Genomic DNA, 27,385 nt, shown 5'->3' with positions numbered 1-27,385 from the left:
GTTTTTATATTCGTCCTCAGCATTTGTTATTCATATGGCACTCACAAATAGACGATTGTTAGTCAATTGGAATGTGATAAAGAGGCTGCAAAAAGCACCCAAATATTCCTGTTGAAATCCACCTAGAGAGAACGGACATGCACAGTTAGCAGTCGTCTTATGTTAGCAGCTACCATCAAACACACCCTCTCTCTCTCTCTCTCTCTCTCTCTCTCTCTCTCTCTCTCTCTCTCTCTCTCATATGCATGCACACAATAATGAAGAACTCTCCTGATAGACAGAACAACAGATTAGAACCAATGCTAATGTGACGCCCAGCTATGTAACATTACCATAAACCACCATTTTTTTTAAAACATACGCTGCTTTCGAGTAAAGTTTTGACGTGGCCTGTCAGTGGATACTTTGCATATCCACATGCACACATGGCAGCACAAAGTCAAAGGACACTTGTGTACACACACATCCGTGCACGAGCCTGTGTGTGGATGCAGTTGAATCCTCACAGGCTGGATTTTTTGGCAGTTGTGAGTGACAGTTTTGGAGCACTTGTTCAGGGCTCGGGGTGGGGTGGGGGGCGGGGTGGGAAGAGTGGGAGATGTTATACTTTTCACTGCCCGGTTGTTCATTGCTTATGCATATCTTATTCTCACCTTTCTATCCGCCACATATGCATTCACACACACACACACACACCACTCCTCTCTTCTTCTTTTTCTCCCAAACATACAACTCAACCCTCCTCCTCTGACTCACTCTCCATGCTTTCTGCACACACATACATGCAGAGAGCCAGTGCAGTGAGTGTGAGTGGAGCTCTGAAAAATGAGTGGAAGAAAACAACGAGTTGAAAGCCCCAGTTCAAGTCAATTAAACAGCCAAAAGACCACCACAGCCAGCCACACACACACACCGCACTTGCACAGAGACATGTAAAGTAATGGAGTTAGAAAGAGGAGAAAAGAGTCTATTACACACTTACCGATGCACACTCACAAACAACCAAACCTATTAATAGAGTTTGGTGTAATTTGGAGTCCAGGTGAAATCCCAGCAAAGGGACTCACACACAAGGACACACGCACACACACACACACAGGTTTGTTAGCGATTCCTCATAGAATGTGGCCTGCTGGGTAAAAAAGGGACTCATTTGGGAGTAGGTCACTGCATGCATTTCCACTTTAATTGGAGGGGCTCTTTGACAAAGACTGCTGTATACACACACTCACAATGACACACACCTACACACTGACAGAGATGCACACACACGCGGAGAAGCACTAACAGACTTGCCCACACACAAGCAAACGATAACCTCCAGGGCGTAGCAGCCTTTGACGGGCATGTATGTGCACAAGCTTCTCACACGCATGCTGCTCACAATCATGTACACACACACACACACACACACACACACACACACACACACACACACACACACACACACACACACACACACACACACACACACACACACACACACACACACACACACACCTCATTACAAAACTGTGTTTTGCTATTAATCGCGTCATTAAGTCGATGCCAAAACTAGCGTGATTGAGACATTAGCCACTATTCAACTTAATGAGGAATGAAATACAATTAAAATGTATCGTGATGTAAGCGATTAAAGCTGACTTTACGTGAAGTTGGTTTTAAACACCAAGTCCATCGTAAAATAATTATGAGCTTTAATTACAGCTTAAAGGAACAGTCGGTGAAAATGATTGGCAGAAATGGAATATTATATTCATAACGATGTTTTTATTTAAGGACAAGAAAGTAAGAATCATTTTGTTGTTACTTTAGAATGAGCCCTTCATATCTACATAGGAAATGGGTTCGCTTCATGGAGTCCACCAAGTTGCACCCCCATGTTTCTACAAAAAACAAACACTGGCTCCAGAGAGCGTCTTTTGCGTTTTTACACTACCACCGTAGTTCTCAAACATGCTTTGACAGGGAGTGGGGGGTATTCAGTTGGATGCAATCTGAAACCTAACCACTAGATGGCACTACATCTTACACACTGCTCCTTTAAGGGTTGAAGAATTTCATATTTTTCTCTGACTTACGGTTAGTTTGTAAAATCCCTCACAGCTAGGCCCTTCCACTTTTAATGTGCTTCACCAAGCACAGCTCTGAGAACTTTAGTAGAATTATAAGGACCTCCAATAGGGGCAACTGTGTCTTCGCCTTAAGATTTTAATGAAGACACAAAAAATTCCATGTCAAAACTTTACCAAATTTTTATTCTCTTTTTACGCTACTTAAAATATGGTGAAAGTAGTCTCAAGAAAACAATCGTTTTAAGTACATTTTTGAACTGCTTTTAACTTATCTATTTTATAATGTTTGTTGTATGTAAAGTATAAGCTTTTTGTATTATTGTTCACCTGCCCAGCGACTGAATATACAGTGGGTACGGAAAGTATTCAGACCCCTTTAAATTTTTCACCCTTTGTTTCTTTGCAGCCATTTGCTAAAATCGAAAAAGTTCATTTTTTTTGGCATTAATGTACACTCAGCAACCCATCTTGACAGAAAAAAACAGAAATGTAGAAATTTTTGCAAATTTATTAAAAAAGAAAAACTGAAATATCACATGGTCATAAGTATTCAGACCCTTTGCTCAGTATTGAGTAGAAGCACCCTTTTGAGCTAGTACAGCCATGAGTCTTCTTGGGAATGATGCAACAAGTTTCTCACACCTGGATTTGGGGATCCTCTGCCATTCTTCCTTGCAGATCCTCTCCAGTTCTGTCAGGTTGGATGGTGAACGTTGGTGGACAGCCATTTTCAGGTCTCTCCAGAGATGCTCAATTGGGTTTAGGTCAGGGCTCTGGCTGGGCCAGTCAAGAATGGTCACAGACTTGTTCCGAAGCCACTCCTTTGTTATTTTAGCTGTGTGCTTCGGGTCATTGTCTTGTTGGAAGGTGAACCTTCGGCCCAGTCTGAGGTCCTGAGCACTCTGGAGGAGGTTTTCTTCCAGGATATCTCTGTACTTGGCCGCATTCATCTTTCCTTCAATTGCAACCAGTCGTCCTGTCCCTGCAGCTGAAAAACACCCCCATAGCATGATGCTGCCACCACCATGTTTCACTGTTGGGATTGTATTGGGCAGGTGATGAGCAGTGCCTGGTTTTCTCCACACATACCGCTTAGAATTAACGCCAAAAAGTTCAATCTTGGTCTCATCAGACCAGAGATTCTTATTTCTCATAGTTTGGGAGTCCTCCATGTGTTTTTTGGCAAACTCTATGCGGGCTTTCATATGTCTTGCACTGAGGAGAGGCTTCCGTCGGGCCACTCTGCCATAAAGCCCCGACTGGTGGAGGGCTGCAGTGATAGTTGACTTTGTGGAACTTTCTCCCATCTCCCTACTGCATCTCTGGAGCTCAGCCACAGTGATCTTTGGGTTCTTCTTTACCTCTCTCACCAAGGCTCTTCTCCCACGATTGCTCAGTTTGGCTGGACGGCCAGGTCTAGGAAGAGTTCTGGTCATCCCATACTTCTTCCATTTAAGGATTATGGAGGCCACTGTGCTCTTAGGAACCTTGAGTGCTGCAGAAATTCTTTTGTAACCTTGGCCAGATCTGTGCCTTGCCACAATTCTGTCTCTGAGCTCCTTGGGCAGTTCCTTCGACCTCATGATTCTCATTTGTTCTGACATGCACTGTGAGCTGTAAGGTCTTATATAGACAGGTGTGTGCCTTTCCTAATCAAGTCCAATCAGTTTAATTAAACACAGCTGGACTCCAATGAAGGAGTAGAACCATCTCAAGGAGGATCAGAAGAAATGGACAGCATGTGAGTTAAATATGAGTGTCACAGCAAAGGGTCTGAATACTTATGACCATGTGATATTTCAGTTTTTCTTTTTTAATAAATTTGCAAAAATTTCTACATTTCTGTTTTTTTCTGTCAAGATGGGTTGCTGTGTACATTAATGCGAAAAAAAATGAACTTTTTCGATTTTAGCAAATGGCTGCAATGAAACAAAGAGTGAAAAATTTAAAGGGGTCTGAATAGTTTCCGTACCCACTGTATCTCAGATTTCAAGTAATCAACGTTAATAAAAATAATAATAAAAATAAAAATAGTAGTCAACAGGCACAATGTAATATGAATTTGCAGGAAAATGAAAGCTCCATCATGTAAATAAGAACATTAAAGGAAACTTTCATAGCACCCTGTGCTGTTTTTTCACTCGCATTAATATGTCTAGTAGATGTACTTTTCTCCAAACTCATGATGCTGACCTGTGCTTGTTTAGTTCTAGTCAGAAGTACATGATGAAAATGCAATGAAAAATCCAAATTATAACAGATTCTTTTTTTCGTTTTCTAACCAGTAATTTTTAGAAAAGTGGACATAATGTTGTCATTATCACTGCTAACTGTAATTTTGCAGACCACTTTAAGTCACTGATATATGGTAAAAATGACCAGTAAGGCTAAAAAAGTTGCATAAAAGTCCTTGCTTTTTAAATGTCTTTAACTTGCTCTTTTGTGCTCCTCGTCTGTTTATGCAATTTATAATTCTCTCTTGATTAATCAATATAATGGTTCCTCTATTGTTTGTGACAGATTGTGTTGTAGCATCATTTCCACTATTGCTGATCGAATTATGTCCTTTATCTTATCTTTGTATATTAATTCCCTTGTCTTGTTTTTCATATTTTTAATTTGCTAAATTTAAAAAAAGGAAAACCATCTGCCAGTGTGTAAAATTTTTTTGCAATAGGTCATTAAACAATAAAAAAAAATTAAAAAAAAGGAAATCAAGCAAAAAAACTTCAGTCCAATCAGTTTAATTAAACACAGCTAGACTCCAATGAAGGAGTAGAACCATCTCAAGGAGGCAATTCATTAAGTCAGAAGAAATGGACAGCATGTGAGTTAAATATGAGTGTCACAGCAAAGGGTCTGAATACTTATGACCATGTGATATTTCAGTTGAAATTTTTTAATAAATTTGCAAAAATTTCTACATTTCTGTTTTTTTCTGTCAAGATGGGTTGCTGAGTGTACATTAATGCAAAAATCGAACGTACTGCGATCGGATCTCAACGTGGACACTGGAGTAACAAATCAATACCTGCTGCTTGTTTTTAGGTTAAATCATGTGTAGATACAATCTGGATACAAGACCCATTTTCATCTAAAGTGTAAAGGGGTTCATTTTTGGTTGTAATGTAATGTGACTGCTAGTTTCACCTTGTCACCTAAAACCTAGGAAACAGTCTACATTCCACCATAACATCACCAACAGGAAAATGTAAATGGACAGAAGGATAGGGTGCAGTGTTTTTTTTTCCGGGAATGTGAAACACAATTGAGTTATTTTGTTCATTGTGAAGAGAAATGATGCTTCCTAGTAAAAGCTGTATATTCTGTCACCTCAGTGCAGTAATTTTACCTGTTGTAGCATTTTTATGTTCACTATAAAACTTTGTGTGGCCCTCTAAATGGGCTCCATTGAATATGGTGCAATTATAAAGCGAAATGGATTTACATACAATTTAGAGTTCAGGGACATTGCATAGCTCGATTTGCTGTTTGCCTCAGTGCAGTTGAAGGAGTAAATACTCATCAAGGTCACGGTAAATAAAACTACACAAACAGCTTTCTGAAATGCATTTATATATATACACACATGCACACACATGCACACACACACACACACACACACACACACACACACACACACACACACACACACACACACACAAACACACACCTGCCAGTGGAGAATGATGCTCCAGATGAGCCCGAGAATCAGTTTGTGATTCCCATCAACGATGTCTGACGCCCCGATATTCACCAATTCAACCTAGAGGAGGGATGAACGGATGGGTTTATTCCACAAAACATAATCCCCATCACTTCCTCTTACTCATCACAGGTTATAATTGTATTTTAAACATGAGTTGTGAGCAATTCTGTCGTTTGCTGAAGCCTTTCCCCAAAGGAGCGATTGTCTAATCATAGCTTGCCAACCATAACTGCTCCAATTTATCTCCACATGTTGGAGAGGGATGTGCATTGGGTTGTGGTAAAAGCAATACTTGGTAGGCCTATACAAAGAATCTGGAGGATGCTGTTTGTTGTTTTTCCTGAGCAAAAGACATCAAAAGTGTAAGGAGCTTATTGTGTGTTTAAACATTCTAAACAGTGCGTTTGTTGGCGCTAACACAAGCTACAAACGTTAGCACACACGGCTAACTAGCTTACTAACAAAATAGTAGTAACCTTGCATTACTTTCAAAGCCATGGGGCATATCCTTAGCTAACTGCACAATTTTGTGTAGTTTACATAAGAAACAACCGACCATCCTCTAAATCAAAGCCAAGATGCTATTATATTACAGTCTAGGCTACTAGCGATGCACCCATTGAATTATTTTTGTTTGCTCATTTGCTATTTCTGAAGTCTGCTTTTCCAAATTTATGTTATTTATTTCATCTATTTTAATTTATTTATTTTTTTATTTAATTTTTTTACGAACGTCACTGAACAATTATTGAAACCCCCCAAAAAGTCAGTGTACACCTTCAAAAACTCCACATGTTATCGTTTTACTCTGTCATTGTCATCTATAGTCTTTTTTTGCCTGAAAACACACAATTCAATGCAATGCTGCTAAGAGATAGTTTTAGGAAGTTAAACAGGTCATAACTCCCCCTTTAATATTTATTTCATATTGCTGTAAAAACATTGTTGAAACAACTGGAAGTTTTTCAGCAAAAACAACATTTTACAAGATTAAATTTGAACACATGATAGCGTTTTATAATTTACCTTCACCAATTTTCCCTGAATAGTGCTTGAACTCATCATAATAAACCTCCATTTACAACTACTGTTAGCTACCTGCTGTCAGCAGACGAGCCCGTCATTATCATTACTCTGAGCAGCAAGCAGGGAAATGAACAGCAATATAAGCAAGTATATAAGTGTCTAGTTAAGTCAGTGTTTCCAAATGTTCCAAAAGTAAAGTCTAATGGAAGGGACATGGGCAAAGGTATATGGCAACAAAGTTACAGAGGAGACCCTTCACTGTACGCTGAGTCTAACCACTGATCATTAACGCGGTCAAATCTTTGATCAAATTAAAACTCTCACGCACCATATTGGGAAATATGAATGTGTCACTGCAGTTATACTCACATTGTTCTTCTGCAGGATCTGCAGAGCACGGTTGACATTGTTGAGCGAATGAACGCGAGTGAATCCCCTCTCCAACCTCACCACACACACACACACACACACACACACACACACACACACACACACACACACACACACACACACACACACACACACACACACACACACACACACACACACACACACACAGAGGAGATTATTGTGGCATAAACAGACCTTGCTCAGGGGCAACTCTGAGCGTCGCAAACAGCCACATTACAATAAAAGTGTGTGTTTGCCATTACAATAAGGAGATAGTATCAAACAAAGGACAAGGGTGATAATGTCACTCCCTCCGATGAGTAGGGGAGAGAGGAGAGGGAGGAGAGGAAATGGAGAGAGAAAGGGAAAAGAAATAAGAGCGAGATCGGATGAAGAGAACGATGAAAAGAGGAGAAAATTGTCGAAAGGGGTAAAAGAAAAGCAAGGTGGGAGTAGAAGTTTCATTAAGACTGATGTCTGAGTGTGTGTGTGTGTGTGTGTGTGTGTGTGTGTGTGTGTGTGTGTGTGTGTGTGTGTGTGTGTGTGTGTGTGTGTGTGTGTGCGTGCGTGCGTGTGTTTCCCTCTGAGAGCCAGATTAGGATTGTAATCTTGGCACTTGGCATTTATTTTGCAGTTTCTCATTTCTACAAGTGGAAATTTGAGCATTACAGTTAGGAACATGATGAGGTCAGGCTGAGGTTAATGCTGTGTTCACGCCAGCAGAGCAGTGATGAAAAAGCGGCATGTGGTTACATCTTAGCCCGAGTCAGGCAAGTGGATGAACTCCATATGACAGTTGCTTATGTAATTTAGAACGACCCTCTCTGCCTGCTACTTTAGGCTTGTTCGAGATGAGCATGTAATGTGCCGAATTCCTCACCGCACAACGCATACCAATTTGATTTGTGTCCCGCTTGAGCTCGACTTGCTCTGAAGTCGTGAAAACGTGGTCAACGACGACCCTTACAAGATAGAGGCGGCCGCAGTTTTTAAGAACCTGGTGCCTCAGTTGCTCTCCAATGCCTGCATGCCCCAGGGCATGATGGGACACGCTTAGTTGTCGCCAAATCAAAAGAGCTGATTGGTTCTTTGATTTGACAACAAACACCACGCTTAGTAGAAAATCCTATTTTTTGGGTGAAATTGTAATAATGTCTGATTGTTGGCTATTAGTCTCATGTTGTACAACGAAGGTTTAATCTAAAAACATATATTGTGTGGTCGATAATAATGAAGCTCATTTATATAACACAAAACGACCAGCAAAGGCCACATAAATATATATTTACAAACACATATGAATAAATACGAACGAAGTCTGCAAACTACAAGTAGCCTAGAGATTGGATCTAAAACAACGTAACTGTTTCTTTGACTTCCTGTGCATTCCTTGAAAACTGTTCGGCTTGACCGCAGTTTTTCACCGCCCCCTGCTGCTGCCGCCTGCTCTTGTCCATTTTCCAGTACTCATGGGCCTGATCCCAATGCCCCCCCCAAGGCCTTAAACCCTGAACCCTCAAGGACTTTATTGAAGTAACCTGGTAAATGGTTGAGTGTGAGAAACTGTAAAGGGCTTAAAATGGTGTTAATATAAATGAAAAAGCACTTTGCTGCAACGTATCACGTTTGCATGACAATGTCAATACAAATGATGTACAATTGAGTATTTATTTTAACTTTTTAATCGTTGATTTGAACATTCTTCCAGGCTCTGGAAGTTATTCTCAAATAATCTATTTCCATGTTTTTGTCAAAATGGCTTCAATGACGAAATTAAATGTTTGACAAATAAATCTGTGTGAAATAATCTCTGCATGCATTCCTCGGATTTCATGTGTTTTTATGTTCCATCTTTAATGTTTCTGAGTAAATGTAATATATTTAGCCATTATTAGCCGATATTAGCCAGATATTTTTTTTTTAATATCTGAATTGCCTCGTATCTGATTATGCTAAGGGTCATGTTTTCAGTCAGAACCATATTCCAACATTCATAAGTTTGGAATCCCACTGTTACATTGACGTTATGTGCCATTTCAACAGATAAAAGTCTGCCACAGACTCCGCCCACAGAGAGCAACTGGACCAAAACTCCTGTCACGGTGAGAATCAACCCTTGCTGATTGATCGAATCCACCCTTGTGTGTAATAGTGCTTACAGCTTACACATTGTGGCCCACGTTGCATGTTCCCATGTCTGTGTGTCTGTGTGTGTGTGTGTGTGTGTGTGTGTGTGTGTGTGTGTGTGTGTGTGTGTGTGTGTGTGTGTGTCTGTATTCGTACCAGCTCACGTCCTGCCAGCCCCTCCAACAACTCCAGCAGGCGTCTTCCATCACACAGATCTGAGAACAGATCCTCCACGGGTGGTTTCCCTGTCTAGAACACAGACACACACACACACACACACACAATTATAAATAAACCGCATATATTAACATGAAAAAACAATGTGGATTTATACTCAACACTCAAACATGTGTTACATCTTTGCAATCTTTTAGTCCGTCGAAGCATTTGGCTTCACGGCTATAAAAAAAACAACTGCAGGCAGTGACATGAGGTCAATTCACTCGTTCTGTGTTAAAGGTCAAAAGTTATCGTCTCATACTGGAGAAATCTCTTAAACTAACACACGGACCAGCCCTGAGTTCAATCTGAAGATAGCAGTTAGTAGCCAAGAGGTTGTTCTTTATCAGTGCTGGTAAGTCTGGGATTACAAGGCAGCAGTTACTTCACATTGGAAACCACTGCAGGCTGAATACAGTGAGTGTCTTCTCTGGGGCCTTCACACAGTGGAGGGAAAAAAAGGAGGAATTGAGGAGCTGCTTCAGTACAGAAAGTATGTGGATTTTCTTTTTATTTCCTATATACAGCCAAATAGATCAGGGGACTACATCAACTACCTGTACTGCTTATGTGCCACTCTAAACAGCAGATGGAAAGGAAGCAAGATGCCTCACACCTTGGCTTCTTCCATCATTAGCTCCTGATAATACAGCGTGTTCAATTCTTCTTTTTTTTTTTTACCAATGGCCTATTTCGGCAAGTGAGTTGCTCGATTCACTAACCATGGTATTTTAATATACTTATTATAGAGCCCTGTTTTATAATCTGTTTTAGCACTGCATAATCATAGTTATGAGCACTCATATATTCACAATGCATTATAATCATCAATCATGGGCCCCTATAAAGCATTTTCTAATGACCTATCAGGTAATTTATATTATCTTAATACTTCATAGTTGCTTGCCCTTTTCAAGGATCATATTGTATTATAATTCCCATAGATGTAATACATTATTATCTTTTTAGAATGCGTAATAATCACTGTTATGATGCATTATATTCATGTTTTGATAAAACACAAGTTTGTGTGTTGATTAAAGATAAGCTACAAAATAAATTGTTCGGTTACTATAATAAATACTTCTCATTTTCATGTATAGCTGCATAAGATCTTAATTACTCAAATTATAAAGGTGGCTAACAATGGCAACCGTATTTTCAGTTCCAGCAAAAGCTGATGTCCTTTTAAAAGTGTTTTCATGTACATGTTGTGAATGATTCCCCAACAGTACTGTGTTCACACAAGTATGCAGGTATAAGGCACCATTGGGCGGTATTATACCCAAACCATGAAAAATAAATAAGAGCACTCTGAAAAAATAACTGGATTAAACCGTTATTTATTTCAGATATTTTTTACCTCAGCAGACTCTACAGAACCACAGCTCTTAGCTCGAGGCTGATCAATTAGCTCAATTTAACTTGGGTATTGCGAATGACCTTCGCATGCACAAGGTTTATTAGAGGTGTCATAACAGATTTGAGATCAGCTAATCCGGACTAATTTTTCCAGCAACACTTGATTTAGCATGGGCGAGCAGCGCGATCGTATTATTTGAAAAATTGAGCAAAAGCCCACTGAAGTAAGTAATTATGAAAAAGTACGAGAGGAATTGGTGAGGACGGGAAAAAAGGGGAAAGGAGGACATGGACAACGAGTAAGCAAAGTAAAGCTTTACTTCTGCAAAGCTTTGGCAGCAGCGTCATGTACAAATAACATCATGAATCTTCCCTGCATTATCACTGCCCTGGTTACCGTGGCAGAGATCTCCTTCCCTGCATCGATCATGCATTATTACAACGATGGCAGCCATGTAGGAGTCCCCACTCCTGCATCTAAAATGCATTAGCAGCGGCAGTGAGACACAGAGAGAGAGAGAGAGAGATATATATATATATATATATATATATATATATATATATATATAGAGAGAGAGAGAGAGAGAGAGAGAGAGAGAGAGAGAGAGAGAGAGAGAGAGAAAAAAAGAAAGTAGAAATGACCCAGAACTGTGTGGGAAGACAAAATAAACTAAAAAATCTAGGGGAAAAAAAGTGAAAATCATTTTTCCCATAATGAAGGAATTCAGTTATCAATCTTCGGGGAAACGACATTTTCCTATCGGTGTCTTTTTTTCCACTTTCACATTTCCCCTTTCATTTTTACCTCTCCCCTCTTTTATATTTCATACTCCGTCTCACCCACACATTCTCTCACATATCGTTCTCCTTCCCCTATGTTCTCATTTCCCCTCCCTCTGTCCGTCTCTCTCTCTCTCTTTTCCGTCCCTCTCAGCCCTCGACCTACGCTTCTCGGCATTGTCCTGAGACTCAACGTTATTGATGTATTCTCCAGTCAGTGTGCGGTGTGTGTGTGTGTGTGTGTGTGTGTGTGTGTGTGTGTGTGTGTGTGTGTGTGTGTGTGTGTGTGTGTGTGTGTGTGTGTGTGTGTGTGTGTGTTCGGAGTAGATGTGTTATTTGAATGGGTTGCGGACAGCGTGTGGGTGTAGGTGATAAGTGAAGAAACCACAGGTGAACACATATAAAAGAAGAGGAAACAATGTGCTAAAGAGGCAGATGCATTTTGCAAATACCACACTTGCAAACAGAATGCACGCCAAAAAAATGATTTCATGTCTCCAACAATGAAGACGGTTCTTCAGGTGCTCTCTGGCCTGAAATAATGTCCCTATAATTGCTGCTCTCAGAGGAACGACTTGGACCTTAGAAACTGGTCTGTCCTTAATAACCGAAGAATCATCCAAAAAAGGAAAACACACATATCCTACATGCAGTCTCCATCCAGAGCAGATGTTCTATTGATTTTTACGGCAAATCGCGTCAAAATGTTTTCTGTTTTACTTTCTGTTTCCTTGGCTGTTTTGTTGCATGAGCAAAGCCGCAAATGGGAAGTGTGTTTTGTACTGTAATGTTGCAGGATGATTGAGTAGAGAAAAAGCAAAAATGCAAATGACAAAAGCACTTTTACCTGCAAGACTACCAAATGGGAAGTGTGTTTTGTACTGTAATGTTGCAGGATGATTGAGTAGAGAAAAAGCAAAAATGCAAATGACAAAAGCAGCACTATCTAGTGTCCTTCCAGCTAAAGACTTGAGTATTGTTGAGCAAGATGATGTTCCAACGTAAAATAAGTGAACCCACCATTTTTCTGAAATATATTTCTAAAGGTGCTATTGAGTCTCAGGACAATGCCAGAAATTAAGTTATGTGTAATAAAATGGAATGACACAGGGAAAAAGTATTGTCATGAAGAAAAGGAGGGGCTGCCAAGACACCAGATGATCAGGAAAGCAATCCTGCTCCCCAATTAATATCAGCTGGTTCAGTCCCAACTGATGGCCGATAAAAGAGGTGTCTCATTACCAAGGTGACGGACAGATGGGGACCTGACTTGGGAAATGGAAAGAACATAGGGAAGGAGAACGACCTTCAATACTTATTTTACCCGCTGTATGTGAAGATGACAGAAATCGTTTTTTTCATCTTATAATAATTAAATCAGAGGATTGGCGGTTCAATCCCAGGCTCCGCTCCATGTAGATGTGTCATTGGGCAAGAAACTTAACCCCAAAATACTCCCGTATATCTGTGGTGTATGAATAGGTATGAATGTTAGTTAGTTTTGATTGGCAGGTGAAACCTTGCGTGGTAGCCCCATGCCATGAGTCTCTGAATGGGTGAATGATGACAGGTAGTTGGACAACTAGAAAAGTGCTATACAAGTACAAGTCCATTTACCATTCCAATTCCAGGGATATTTTCAAAATATAGCATGCATATCTTTTTGATCACTTTAGGGAGTCTGCATTTCCTTAAGTTATAATATATGGTAAATGGTAAATGGACCTGCATCTGTAACCCATTCACACACATTTATAGACTGATGGCAGGGGCTAACATGAAGTCTTGTAATGAACACATTGTTTCATCAACTGTAATTTTGAAGTCTTTGAGTTTTCGAAATTATGGCCATGGCCATCTTTGATTTTGGCCATCACGATCTTGGATTTTGGCAATATCCATCTTGGATATTTTGCAACTAGTGTACGGAAGGGACAGGATGCATGACGCCTTGTAAGAAGAGCTATATATAAGGCTCTGGTAGTGACCTGTCAATCACAAGGTAGCCCCGCCCTAAAGCATACCCTGCTTTATGGTCTATTTGACTCTAAATGGGACCATTATTTACTTTATGACCATTATGCTGTTTTGAAAAAAAAAACTTAAAACTAATGATTGAGATCATAAACTCATGTTTACAATGTTTACTGAAGTAATAAATCAAGTTTTCTCATAGATTATACAATCTGACTCAATTTTGCAACCAGAGGATTCGCCCCCTGATGGCTAATAGAAAGAATGCAAGTTTAAGGCACTTCTGCATTGGCTTTACTTTTCAGAACCGGAGGTTGCCGCCTATTGACCATAGAGCGTTTTTCTCTGGGTGCAAGAACCATCTTTCAAATGTTCCCAATAAGGAGAAAGCAGATAGGGCGGCCTAGAGAAAAAGCAACAGACCCAGTGCCTTTTCTTTGAGTACTAAAAGCCCCCGACTTTTTTGTGCCCTTTTTTAAGGGGCTAAGTTGAAAATCTCTGGATCACTGTGGATGAAGCACTCCCTGCCAGTGCTTTCTGCCAGAAAAGAAAAAAACCTATATGGACACTTAGCCGTCGTAAAAAGGATTTCTTCTGTGAAGAAGCAGCATTGCATGCCGCGCAGATGTAATGACTGAGCATGTCCTCTACATGCTCAGTGGAAGTTACCCCCTCCCAAATCCTGTCTCTCTACAGATACACATACAGGCAGCAGCACGATTGGTGTGGTTGGGAATCAAATTATGGACATTTTATGATGATTAGAGCCTGTCATAGAGAAAAAACATTCCCAGCTTAAGCCTCCGAAGCCCAATGCTGACAGGCCACTGTTTGTTATGTAAGGTTGTAGGCTGCGTTACATGAAGGAACTTAAAATGATGTAACCTACATAAGTCAATGTTGACTTTTGCTTTTACAGGTATTTCAAATTTGTTGTTATTCTACCATTATTTTGAAAAGCAAGATGTATAAACATTACATATATATAAAGGAAATAAGATTCAGGTGATGTGTTGAGGGCAATCTAGCTCACTTAAAAGTCTGCTGCTGTGAGTGATGATGGGCTACAATGTTCAAATATTTTTTTTTTTTTTAAAGTGATAATGGATAAAAGATAAACCCTCTTGATGTTCGAACAGAGGGGGTAATGTGAAGGGCAACCTGTTCTTTGGATCTGTCAACAAATAAGTGTGAAATCACAGGCTGCTTCCTAGACACACTCAGCCCTGATTTGTTTCAGTACATATCTTTTTTTTATCTTCTTTCAACACAAACTGGGATTATCATACAGACAAACGCCATCAGAACTGCACTGATGACAAACCCTCCCGCGCACACACACAAGCAGCTATACAGTTACAGAGTACGACCAGAATGTCAAACAGCGCTGACTCATCCCTCACATGTGTGTTTCCATGTAGAATCATTCCGATACTTTTACCAGTATGGAAATGTTTTCTGATACAAGCATGATTGGGTATTCGGGGAGTACACAACTACATGCATCCATCAGATATCACGTTTTCATATAATTTATCAGCTTTTATCAGATCAATCTTACATTCGCTGGGGTCACGCCTATGGAATAAGCTCCCAGAGAAGATCAGGGCCTTAGACTCCCTCACCGCTTTTAAATCAAATCTTAAAACTCACCTGTTCCTCTCTGCCTTCCCCTAAGGTCTTGGCTTTGTGTAGTTTGGATTGCGTTTCTTGGGTAGTTGTTCAGTTTTAATATATATTCTTAGATTTTATTATGATTAAATTAATTCATTTATTTTATTTTTTATTTTGTTTTTAGCGTTTTATTATTATATTTGATTATTGTGATTGTTTTACCCTGTACAGCACCTTGAGATTTCATTGTATTTTAAAGTGTGCTATATAAATAAAATCCATTATTATTATTATTATCATTGGAATAACAAAAAGTGCCACTCACTACACAATCCGTACGGTACATCAGAGATAAAAAAGAAGAGAGATGGCTTATACGTTAGCTACTTCCATCATCAGTAACTAGCGAGATAGCCACCTCACTTTTTTTCTCATCTCTGTTAAGATTAGCACATGTGCTCTACCGGTCAGGAAGGTTCCCCTGAAGAGGGTAGTTAGCCAGAGCTAGCAAAATGTCAGCAATTTATCAATTTGTTACACTGGAAAATACCACCAGCAAATTGGGACCTGTACATTATGCAAGGTTTTAGGTTCTAAGATAAGTATATTTTTCATACAGGGATAATAGTATGTAGTATACAGCAGTTATCAGGCTCCTCTTCTGTGGAACCAGGTTCCAGTTTCAGTCCGGGGGGCAGACACACTCACCACTTTTAAGAGCAGGCTTAAGACCTTCCTTTTTGATAGCGCTTATAGTTAGGGCTGGTTCAGGTTCGCCCTGGTCCAGCCCCTAGATATGCTGCTATATGCCTAGACAGCCGGGGGACTACCTAGGATACGCTGAGCTCCTCTCTCCTCTTCTCTCCCTCCATCTTTATGTATTAATCTCCTATTTATGCACATTACTGATTTTGCTTCTTCCCCGGAGTTTTTGTGCTTTCTCGCCTCGCAGGTTCCCAGGAATCGGGGTTATATTTGGACTGTCATCGTGCCACCTACTGAGGCCCTGCTGACACCCACTACTACTACCACTATCATTATTAGTCACATTACTATTATTATTGCCTGTACTATTACGCTTATTGACTTGCTTGTACTCTGGAGTCTTTGTGCTTTCTCGCTTCGCAGGCTTCTATAAATCGTGGCTGTACCTGGACCGTGGTCGTGCATCCTGCTACGGCCCTGCTGACACCGACTGCTACCACCATTATTATTACTAGTCACATTACTATTACCTGTACCATTAAGCATTTTAGCTTTACTTCCACCCTGACGCCCTTTTGCTTTCTCGTTCTGCAGGTTTCCATGAATCGTTGTGGTACCTGGACCGTAGTCGTGCCTCCTGCTGTGAGCCGACTGACACCCACTGCTACTTCGATTATTATTATTAATCACATTACTATCCCTATTTTCATAACTATAATTCTACTGTAATAATTGCTGCTGTTATTATAAGTAGTCTTATTATATGAACCATTTATGTCATATATATTGAATGTGTTGTATCTCTGTTATGCTGTTCATTCTGTACACATGACATCTATTGCATTCTGTCCATCCTGGGAGAAGGATCCCTCCTCTGTCGTTCTCCCATAGGTTTCTTCCTTTTTTCTCCCTGTTAAAGGGTTTTTTTAGGGGAGTTTTTCCTGTGCCGATGTGAGGGAAGGACAGAGGATGTCGCATGTGCACAGATTGTAAAGCCCTCTGAGGCAAATTTGTAATTTGTGATTCTGGGCTATACAAAATAAACTGAATTGAATTGATATTATATATATATATATATATATATATATATATACACAGCGGGTAAAATAAGTATTGAACACGTCACCATTTTTCTCAGTAAATGCCTTCCCAAAAGGTGCTATTGACATGACATTTTCACCAGATGTGGGTAACAACCCAAGTAATCCATACATACAAAGAAAACCAAACAAATAAGTTCAGAAATTAAGTTATGTGTAATAAAATGGAATGACACAGGGGAAAAGTATTGAACACGCTTACCGAAATTTATTTAATACTTCATACAAAAGCCTTTGTTGGTAACTACAGCTTCAAGACGCCTCCTGTATGGAGAAACTAGTCGCATGCATTGCTCAGGTGTGATTTTGGCCCATTCTTCCACAAAAACAGTCTTCAAATCTTGAAGGTTCCGTGGGCCTCTTCTATGAACTCTGATCTTTAGTTCTTTCCATAGATTTTCTATTGGATTCAAGTCAGGTGATTGGCTGGGCCATTCTAGCAGCTTTATTTTCTTTCTCTGAAACCAATTGAGAGTTTCCTTGGCCGTGTGTTTGGGATCACTGTCTTGCTGAAATGTCCACCCTCGTTTCATCTTCATCATCCTGGTAGATAGCAGCAGATTTTTATCTTTCCTTCAATTATATGAAGTTTGCCAGTGTCGTATGCTGAAAAACAGCCCCACACATGATGTTCCCACCTCCAAACTTCACTGTTGGTATGGTGTTTTTGGGGTGATGTGCAGTGCCATTTGACCTCCAAACATGATGTGTATTATGGCATCCAAAGAGTTCAATTTTGGTCTCATCTAACCAGACTATATTCTCCCAGTATTTCACAGGCTTGTCTAAATGTTGTGCAGCAAACTTTAAACGAGCTTCAACATGCTTTTTCTTCAGCAATGGAGTCTTGCGTGGTGAGCGTGCATACAGGCCACGGCGGTTGAGTGCATTACTTATTGTTTTCTTTGAAACAATTGTACCTGCTAATTCCAGGTCTTTCTGAAGCTCTCCACAAGTGGTCCTTGGCTCTCTATTTTCACTCCTCTGTCAGAAATCTTGCGAGGAGCACCTGGTCGTGGCCGGTTTATGGTGAAATGATGTTCTTTCCACTTCCGGATTATTGCCCCAACAGTGCTCACTGGAACATTCAGAAGTTTAGAAATCCTTCTGTAACCAATGCCATCAGTATGTTTTGCAACAATAAGGTTGCGAAGGTCTTGAGAGAGCTCTTTGCTTTTACCCATCATGAGATGTTTCATTACCTTGGTAATGAGACACCTTTTTATAGGCCATCAGTTGGGACTGAACCAGCTGATATTAATTTGCACTGACAAGGGGCAGGATTGCTTTCTAATTACTGATAGATTTCAGCTGGTGTCTTGGCTTTCCATGCCTTTTTGCACCTCCCTTTCTTCATGTGTTCAATACTTTTTCCCTGTCATTCCATTTTATTACACATAACTTAATTTCTGAACTTATTTGTTTTGTTTTGTTTGCATGTATGGATTACTTGGGTTGTTACCGGCATCTGGTGAAAATTTCATGTCAATAGCACCTTTAGAAATATATTTACTGAGAAAAATGGTGACGTGTTCCAATACTTATTTTACCAGCTGTATATATATATTACTTTTTAACAACTGTGCTGTCCGAGTTTCTTTTAAGTTGCCGATATAATGGGAAAAGGTAAATAAATCTGAAAAGCTCTCAGGGTCATTTTGCATGCACTTTTTATGACAGCCCCCGACTCCAGCTGGTCGGTCTTCATCTACTGTCAAATCACACATGGTGTCATTCTTCAATATCTAATCATGAGGTGAAAATAGCATCTTTGAAGCTTTATTCTTCATTGCAGAACGGAAGAAATGTTACTGAGGCCTTTTTTTTCTAGAATATCTGAACAAATTCATGGACAAATATCTAATGGATATCCAGCCACCATTGTAGAATCACAGTATGTGCATTATGTCCGTGTCTTTGGATTTGAGTTAAGACTCAGAGAAGAATTGGTGTGATGTTTTGTTGGGAGATAATTAAAACAACAAAAATTCACATATTTTCATATTTTCATTATCAGTGAATGACAATAACTCAATGACACTACGTGTGTGTACTTTTAGTGAAAAGGTAAAAAATCTGTGTAAACAGTTTGCACTCCGTTCTCCATGCCAAACACAAAACCCACCATCAAGCCAAGAAAAACAAATCAGGAGCAGGGAGGTTTTAAGATGTCAGGTTCGGTAATTGAATTTTCTAAACAGGTCATCTTGTGACTTAAGTCACAAATCAAAAAAAGAGGAGAGATGACACAAAAGATGAGGCGTGACCCACTCAATCTCATCTGAGGACGGTTATAGGAAGACAACCTTGCATTTTTATGTTTTGGTAAACAGAGAGAGAGGGTTCCCTCAATACATTTTCCTCCCGTCCACCCACTGACTACTTATATTCATTCCGGAAGTGTTTGGATACCACTGGGATAACAGTCAATGTGACACATTTAATGGTATTCCTGTGGCAGATGAATGGCAGCTATGAGTCACTTCTATTTTTTGTTAGTCCATCCATCCATCCATCCATCTCCTTCCGCTTATCCGGGGCCGGGTCGCGGGGGCAGCAAGCTAAGGAGGGTCCTCCAGACGTCCTTCTCCCCAGCAACACTTTCCAGCTCCTCCTGGGGAACCCCGAGGCGTTCCCAGGCCAGACGAGATATATAATCTCTCCAGCGTGTTCTGGGTCTACCCCGGGGCCTCTTACCAGTTGGACATGCCTGGAAAACCTCTAATGGGAGGCGTCCAGGAGGCATCCTGATCAGATGCCCGAGCCACCTCAGCTGGCCCCTTTCGACGCGAAGGAGCAGCGGCTCTACTCCGAGCTCCCTCCGGATGTCTGAGCTCCTCACCCTATCTCTAAGGCTGAGCCCAGCCACCCTACGAAGGAGGCTCATTTCGGCCGCTTGTATTCGCGATCTCATTCTTTCGGTCACTACCCAAAGCTCATGACCATAGGTGAGGGTTGGAACGTAGATGGACTGGTAAATCGAGAGCTTTGCCTTTCGGCTCAGCTCCTTCTTCACCAAAACGGTCCGGTACAACGCCCGCATCACTGCTGATGCTGCACCGAACCGCCTGTCCATCTCCCGCTCCATTTTACCCTCACTCGTGAATAAGATTCCGAGATACTTGAACTCCCTCGCTTGGGGCAGTGACTCACTCCCAACCCAGAGGGTGCAATCCACCGTTTTCCGGAAGAGAACCATGGCCTCAGACTTGGAGGTACTGACTCTCATCCCGTCTCATTTTTTGTTAGTGACAGGCGAAATCATCTGTCTGCCCTAACAGCTTACAGACTCCCAGTGTAAGCATCATGGGGAAGATTTACAAAGTTGTGAACACTGCAAAGTCTAAGTCCACATACTTGGGTCGTAGAAGCCCAAGGTCTTTTGTAATTAAATTCATATAACATTTAATTAAATTGTCACAAGCTAATTGACACAACAGCCAACCCCGAGGCCAGGCAGCATCCCAGAATAAGAGAGCTGGTTGGCCTCTGAGGCAAAATAGGAATTAAAATGTAATTCACAGAGTAGTTGACATGAAAATACTTCCAATAACACTTTCAGGACACGCTTCTCTGCTCAATGTCCAAAGACATTGGACGTTGGTCTGTATCCCATATACAGACCAACGTCCAAGCAGTGGAGACGAAACATCTCTCTTCCATAAGGACGAGAAATGTTTTACTTTTGTTAAAACCGACCGAAAGTTATACCTGGAATCCTCTCTCATTTTATGGGATTGTGCCAAAGCCTATGTTAGGGGCTCTATTATTGTTTTTATTTCCAAGTACCAAGAAAAACCCTAAACCAGGCAAAAGGAACTAGAGGAGACAATCACACAATTAGAACAGCAACACAAATCTATTATCCAAGAGGCGCTAAGAGAGCTAAATAGCTAGATTTTCTACTAAATTGAAGAGGGTCCAAGACTTTCAAAGCAAAAATGTTACAAACATGGGAACAGAGTAATCAGGTTGCTGGCATTTAATTTAAGGCAACAATAATCTTTGAACACTTAGTTCAAATCTGCTCTGAGTCCACCCACCCTGAATGTCGTTGAATCATTGGCTGAATTCTATAAGTCCTTACACCAAAACACAAATACTTGCTTTCGAGGATGAAAAATGAATACACTAATTTGAAAGACATTAAATTAAACAACAAATCTGATTAATTGACAAAATAATTAGATGACCTCTTAGAAAGGTATTCTACGTTGAGATCCCACGGATCGCCTTACTAAGGGTGAAACCTAAAGGCATGGAGGGAAGGGCTGCAATTCAATCATTGCAGATCTTACTTACAACAGCAATGAAGTGTGTTACTATTATTTGGTTAAAGTCTCAGCCACCCTGGTACAATTTGTGGACCCAAAGAATATGGGGTATCCGTGAGAAGAAGCAGATAACCTACTCTACATAAGAAGAAACTTGATAAGAGATGGAATCCTATGATAAGCTTATTAATGCAGTGATTACTGAACTCACTTTATGGGCTGACAGATGCATTGGTACCTACAACTCTCCAGACAGGCTTGTTAATGAAGTGAAAACCCTAACTTACCTACTTCTCTAACCCCTAGAAGACCGATCGATAGATGGATTCATAGTAATTATATTTGCAATGCTTGAAATTGGTTAGTTTCTTTGTGTGTTTCTTTTATTCATGTCTTTTTAAAAAAATATATTTTCATGTATTTTAAATTATTTTTCTCTTTCTTCTATAATCTATTTGACATCACAACAAGTTTAGAGCCAATCGTGGTTCATACATGCAATAAACACACTCCAGGTCACACACTCAGAATGGACTTTTCAGTGAAGGAGGAGACTGTATACAAGAACATCATATTTTCCCTGCTCACAATATTAGCCTAAAGGGGCTCTGAGGGGAGGATAGAGTGACATAATATACTAAAATACTTACTGTTCATAGGATTGTCATTAATGTGGTAACAAAATATCTAAGTATGTATTTTTGGGAGTTAGTGATGTCCAATGTTATCCCACTAGAAGGAGCTCCACTGATGTGGTGCCATGCATATTAAAAACCTGTATGGGAAGGACTCATTTTAATATTCAGAAGCAGTTATGTGTAATGGGTTACCTGCTAGCCTTAAGTCTATTAGTTCTCTGGAAATCTTTAAGTTTTCATAAAAGAACCAACCAGTTGTGATGCTGTGCATTTAATTATTTATTTATATGTCATATATTTTCCCTTTCTCCAAGTGAACGTAGTCACCGTAACATTACTCATTGGTTTTTGGAATATGATTTTGAAGCCTAGAGTCTGGCATTTTGGCCGTCGCCATCTTGGTTTTCGGCCGTTGCCATCTTGACTTTTTGGAACCAGAAGTGGCATGAGTGGGTGAAGCTAAATACAACAGATCTCTGAATAAGATGTTTTTATGTGACCAAATTAAATAATTAAGTAAGCAGCGCAAGGCACTTCCTCATTGGTTTCACTATCAGAACCGAAAGGGCTGCTGTCTGGTCCATCAGTACAACTTTTGAATTCAACAATATTTACATATTCATATATCCTTTTTTTTTTTACCTTTTTTTAACAAAAAAGAGAGTTTTCTGAGCCGCAAGAATAAAGACTCTAGATCTACCCGATCGACTTCGTTCTATCCTCACCTATGGTCATGAGGGCTGGGTGATGACCAACACTAACGAAAGATCGCTGACTACAAGCGGCCGAGATGAGTTTTCTCAGATTTGGGTGGCAGGCTGTCTCCCTTAGGGATAGGGTGAGGAGCTCAGCCATCCGTGAGGAACTCTAAGTATGGAGTTAGTAAGACTGCCAATGTTATCTGCAGAAAGAAGGAGTCAGCTGAGGTGTGTTCGGGCATCTGGCAAGGATGCCCACTGGGCGCCTTCCTTGTAAGGTGTTTCAGATTTGTCAGTGGGGAGGAGACTTTAATCGGGGAAGACCCAGGACTGTCAGGTGTTCTGAGAGATTATATCTCAACACTGGCTTTCTGGGAACGCTCTCCGGATCCCCATTGGTTTCAGAGTTGGTCAATGTGGCCCGGGAAACTTTTTGGAACCAGGGAAGTCTGGGGCCCCCAAATAAAAGATTTGAGATTTTTCCCAAATTCGCGTACCCGATCTTCTTACATTTAAAAATTTCACTATCTGAAAATGGTTTGATGAGATGTACAGATATTTAAAAAACAATTTGATAATGATTCATATATTTTTTTTTTTTTTTTCTCCCAAATTTTACGATACAGTTGCTCTTGTAGAAATATAAGGAAAAAATGAATAAAGGACAATATAGATAAGGTACTATAAAATATAAATTTAAAACACACAATATAAAACACAAGCATAAATAAAAGAGTAAAAATGCCCTATTTATCGAAGTAATTAGGGAGAATGAGGAAGATTAGTAGTTAATTTAACATTTTAGTGAATTAAAAAAAAAAATGCTTGCACCTGTCTTGACTTGAGTTTTTTGATTACCTGAAAGTCTTGCATGGAATTGGGAGTGGACTAAACCATCTGCAGCTCTTAGAGGGGGGAGAACCCTCAAGAGAATCCAATAAAGAATAGTCCTCCAGGTCAATCCAGTTTGACTAGAGGCAAACTAGATGCATTCCTCTGAAGAAAATTATGAAAACATAAATGTGTGATTATGTTAAACTGCACATCGGACATATTAACAAGCAGGCCTCTTGTGTATAGGAAGCGGGGCAGTTTTTTGTCGAATACTGTATAACAGAGTGCATCTGTACAGTGTAGTTTTCTTAAAATAAAAAAAACCAAACAAGACAGCTTTAGAATTTCTTCTTACAAGATGTAAACTTAGATGATGTAAAGAAGTGAACTGCACTCCAGAACGCTAACAGCAATCCCACAGGCAGGAAACTGTGAAATGTATCTATTTAATTCATGTCTCTGATGATTTCAGTCCCTCTCTCTACGAGCTACAGCACACACAAACAGGAAAACACACCCATACACAGTGATTTTTTTTTAGTCAAGGATCTTACTAATTGTTGTTTCCAGACAGATTTCACAGCAGCATTTTACACGGTTTCTAGTGTGTATCCTTTAAATGAAAATTCAACAGTCTCCAAATACATGTTTTTTCCAGATTAGGTGACTCATGACTAGATCACAAGATCTCACTCAGATTTCATGCTTTTGCATTATATCTGAAAAATAACTTGTCATGCCCCTTTGAAATCTTACCTTCTTATTACTCTTTATTTTTGAGCCAATTAAAAACAAACAGAAGTTGTTAAAGTGTAAAATAATAAGCTAATTGGTTTGAGTCACCAAGGAGAGAAACAATCCTTTTCTAAGCTGCCAAAGACAAAAACGTTGAGGTGAAATTAAAAGAAAACGTATATTTACTTTATCATACATGTTCTTTCTTGCACAAAATCAAGAAAAGCTCTAATGTAGGATTCTGGCACTGGCTTGCTAAATTACAATAAGACAATATTGGTGGAGGGGGTATTATGTTGATGCTGCTTAAAACTAAAAAGGGGACTTGGAGAGGGCAGAGTGAATAATAATGTGTGTATTTGCCCTGTGATTTGGATCTCCAAAACTAAATGGGTCCTTCCTTGGCCCGAGCTACATCCATCCACCAAGTTTCATAAAAATAGGGCCAGTAGGTTTTTCATAATCCTGCTGACAAACAGACAAACCAACAAACCAAAAACATAAGTTCCTTGACGGAGGTAAAAAGACGAGAAAAGAAATCAATGCAATGGAAACAGAGGACAGTACAGAAGCCCCCTATCCCAAGAATCCCACTATATTGACTTGTTTATAAGGTATAACTTCAGCTACAGTAAAAACACATTGTACATATTTCAAGCATCACTAAATTAAAAAAGGAGAAATATGCATCAGCGTATCATTTCTCAACCTGACCACTTTATTGTATTATACAAGGGTATTTATATTTGTTGGGGCAAAACAAAGCCATCTTAGTCAACATTAGAATGAGCTGCAGTGTCCTGTTCTGGGCTACTGTAGATGCATGGTTGTTGGTTCTGTGAATGTAAAAAGGTAACAAAAAACACAACGATTCTTCATAATCGATATTATAGCTCAAGAAACACACTTATGTTGGCAATGGATCCCATAGATGCTACCCACTGTTCCTTTAACTAACAGTCCAACACTTGCATGCAGTACAACTTAAATTAGCATTTAGATTTGAAGTTGCCACAAGTTTTGAGTTAATGCTAGTAGCCTGTATCACTCAACAGAGTGTGTGCTAAATTGTTGACATGGATCACTAGAGCAAATGATCAACTGTGGACACATGGATTGCTGCATTCCTCGGCACAGGTAAACTATCCAACAGAACAATTTGACCAAAACTCTGCATCTATTTGAAGCTTGAAGTTACCCTGAGCGAGAAAAAAAAGATATGATTCTGACTGATTTGCTTTTTATATGCTATATAAAGAGACCGTGTATGTGACAGAGCCCAGATGTGGAGTTATGACGGAGGTTGATTTATTCCCTTGCGGTTAGACTCCAACAACAAGACACTGAACACTGGTCAGAAAAGCTACACTGTTAGTATAGTTTACTTTAATTTCACCCTGGTGCCTCACTCCTACTTTGCGCTCTACTTTCCCTTGATGGTAATCAAACCCTCCAGTGGACCTTTCCCGGAAAAACTGTGTGTGTGTGTGTTTGTGTGTGTGCGTCTGCAGCATATTTTTTATTGAGCAGCTTGCTTCACAAACAGGTAACAATGTCTAACCTAATTCATCTGTATATTTATCACTTAGCCCTGTATGAAAGTGAAATATCTGACACGTCCTCATATCGACAGAATAGGCCAACGACTCCGGAAAACGACATATATGACTGCTCTATGTAAAGTTGTGAAATAGCCACACTGTGGCAGTTTTTAAACATGCCACAACTCTATTTAACGTTGTGAAATTGTCACAAACGGAAGGTCTTGGATTAGGTTTTAGCAACAAAACTTTTGGTTTCACACTGGACACGAACAGTGGTCTGGGTGAAAGTCCTGTGCTTGCAAGTCTGTTGTGTATCGTAGTTAGTACATTACCATGAAAAAGGGGAATAAGGGTTAAGTACTAACATCTACGTACTATCGTTGTCATGTGCACAACTTAAAATAACTCCATCATTTTGAATAACTAAACCATGTAGTTTTGGTTTCACATAGTACACGATCAGCTGTCTTGGGTAAAAACCTTTTCATACTACGTCACCTGTCGTCCAATTTGGAAATATTGCAGTGATGTAAATTTAAATGTATTATGTCATTTAAAAAGACAACTTCCCCCAACAATCATCTTCATCATCATCATCGTCGTCGTCGTCATCATCGTCGAGGTGACAGAGTTGCAATCCTCCTTCTTGGGACTGAGGTAGCACTTTGCACTCCGGCAACTTTGGTAAACTATTTTCATTATAATAATAAATGTCGAACACCTCTGTACGAACTCTGAACAAACACTTTCCCAAAAGGCTACAGGCCACAATAGTCTGTAAATGTTATCTATTATGCTATGAAACTGAAAATACCAAAATGCATAGATTTAAAAATAAAACTTGTTAATTAGGAGTTTCACTTAAGAAAGTTCCACCATGACTATATGCCAATGTAAATACCAGTTACTTCTGTAACGTTCTGCTTATGCATCTAAAAGGTACTTGAAAGCTGCGAGGATAAGGGCAAAGTCATCACCATTCATATTTAAAATTCCAATGTATTTATGATGTAATTGTTTGTAGAGCACAGTGGCAGAAAAAGTACTCAGAAAAAAATAATTAGTAATACTAGAGTGCAGAAATACTATTTTATTACAAGTAAAAGTCAAGCATTTTGCTGACACATTTGCAGGCCTGGTTTTGTTTTCCGCCTACAAACAATGCTTTAGATTTAATCTGCTCCACTCTAAGCATCAATCCATACGGGCACTCCCATTGTTGAAATCAAGTCAACAACTTCATAAATCCTTATTATTGTTTGTGGTGTTTCAATAAATTAAAGCTACTTATGCATCACTTACACAGCAATTTTGCATTCTTTCCAGCAGTGAGCCAGTGAAAATGACTTCTAATTGGTTGGTACAGCTGCCGATCAGAAACCCCAAATCTCCTCATCCAATGACCTTTAAGTCTACAGTACAGCGCAAGTTATGAGGCACTTATTAGAGAGAACAAGCCGCCCATTCAGTCCTACTTCTCCCACGCTGCTTTACAGTAGGTTTGGATTAGTTCTGTCTTGGGAAAAGGATCAGTCAGCTGTTGTAACTGTGTGACAGCTCTTCATTTTCACAGCTTGATTC

The 27,385-nt window shown here is 39.8% G+C and overlaps 1 protein-coding gene across 1 annotated transcript in view; it reads right to left on the bottom strand.

The window, feature by feature from the left end:
* LOC129111489 (dystrophin-like) overlaps nucleotides 1–27,385 on the bottom strand; it is a 213,042-nt gene that overhangs the window by 93,409 nt on the left and 92,248 nt on the right. Inside the window, exons 3-5 of the mRNA XM_054623459.1 lie at nucleotides 9,479–9,576; nucleotides 7,180–7,252; nucleotides 5,749–5,841 (exon numbers count right to left, since the gene is read on the bottom strand). Of these exons, the coding sequence (XP_054479434.1) occupies nucleotides 5,749–5,841; nucleotides 7,180–7,252; nucleotides 9,479–9,576 (264 nt within the window). The remainder of the gene's footprint in view (nucleotides 1–5,748; nucleotides 5,842–7,179; nucleotides 7,253–9,478; nucleotides 9,577–27,385) is intronic.

Source organism: Anoplopoma fimbria, chromosome 22 (genome assembly GCF_027596085.1).
Source record: "Anoplopoma fimbria isolate UVic2021 breed Golden Eagle Sablefish chromosome 22, Afim_UVic_2022, whole genome shotgun sequence".
NCBI lineage: Eukaryota > Metazoa > Chordata > Actinopteri > Perciformes > Anoplopomatidae > Anoplopoma > Anoplopoma fimbria.
This window is presented reverse-complemented; position numbering and strand designations above follow the sequence as displayed.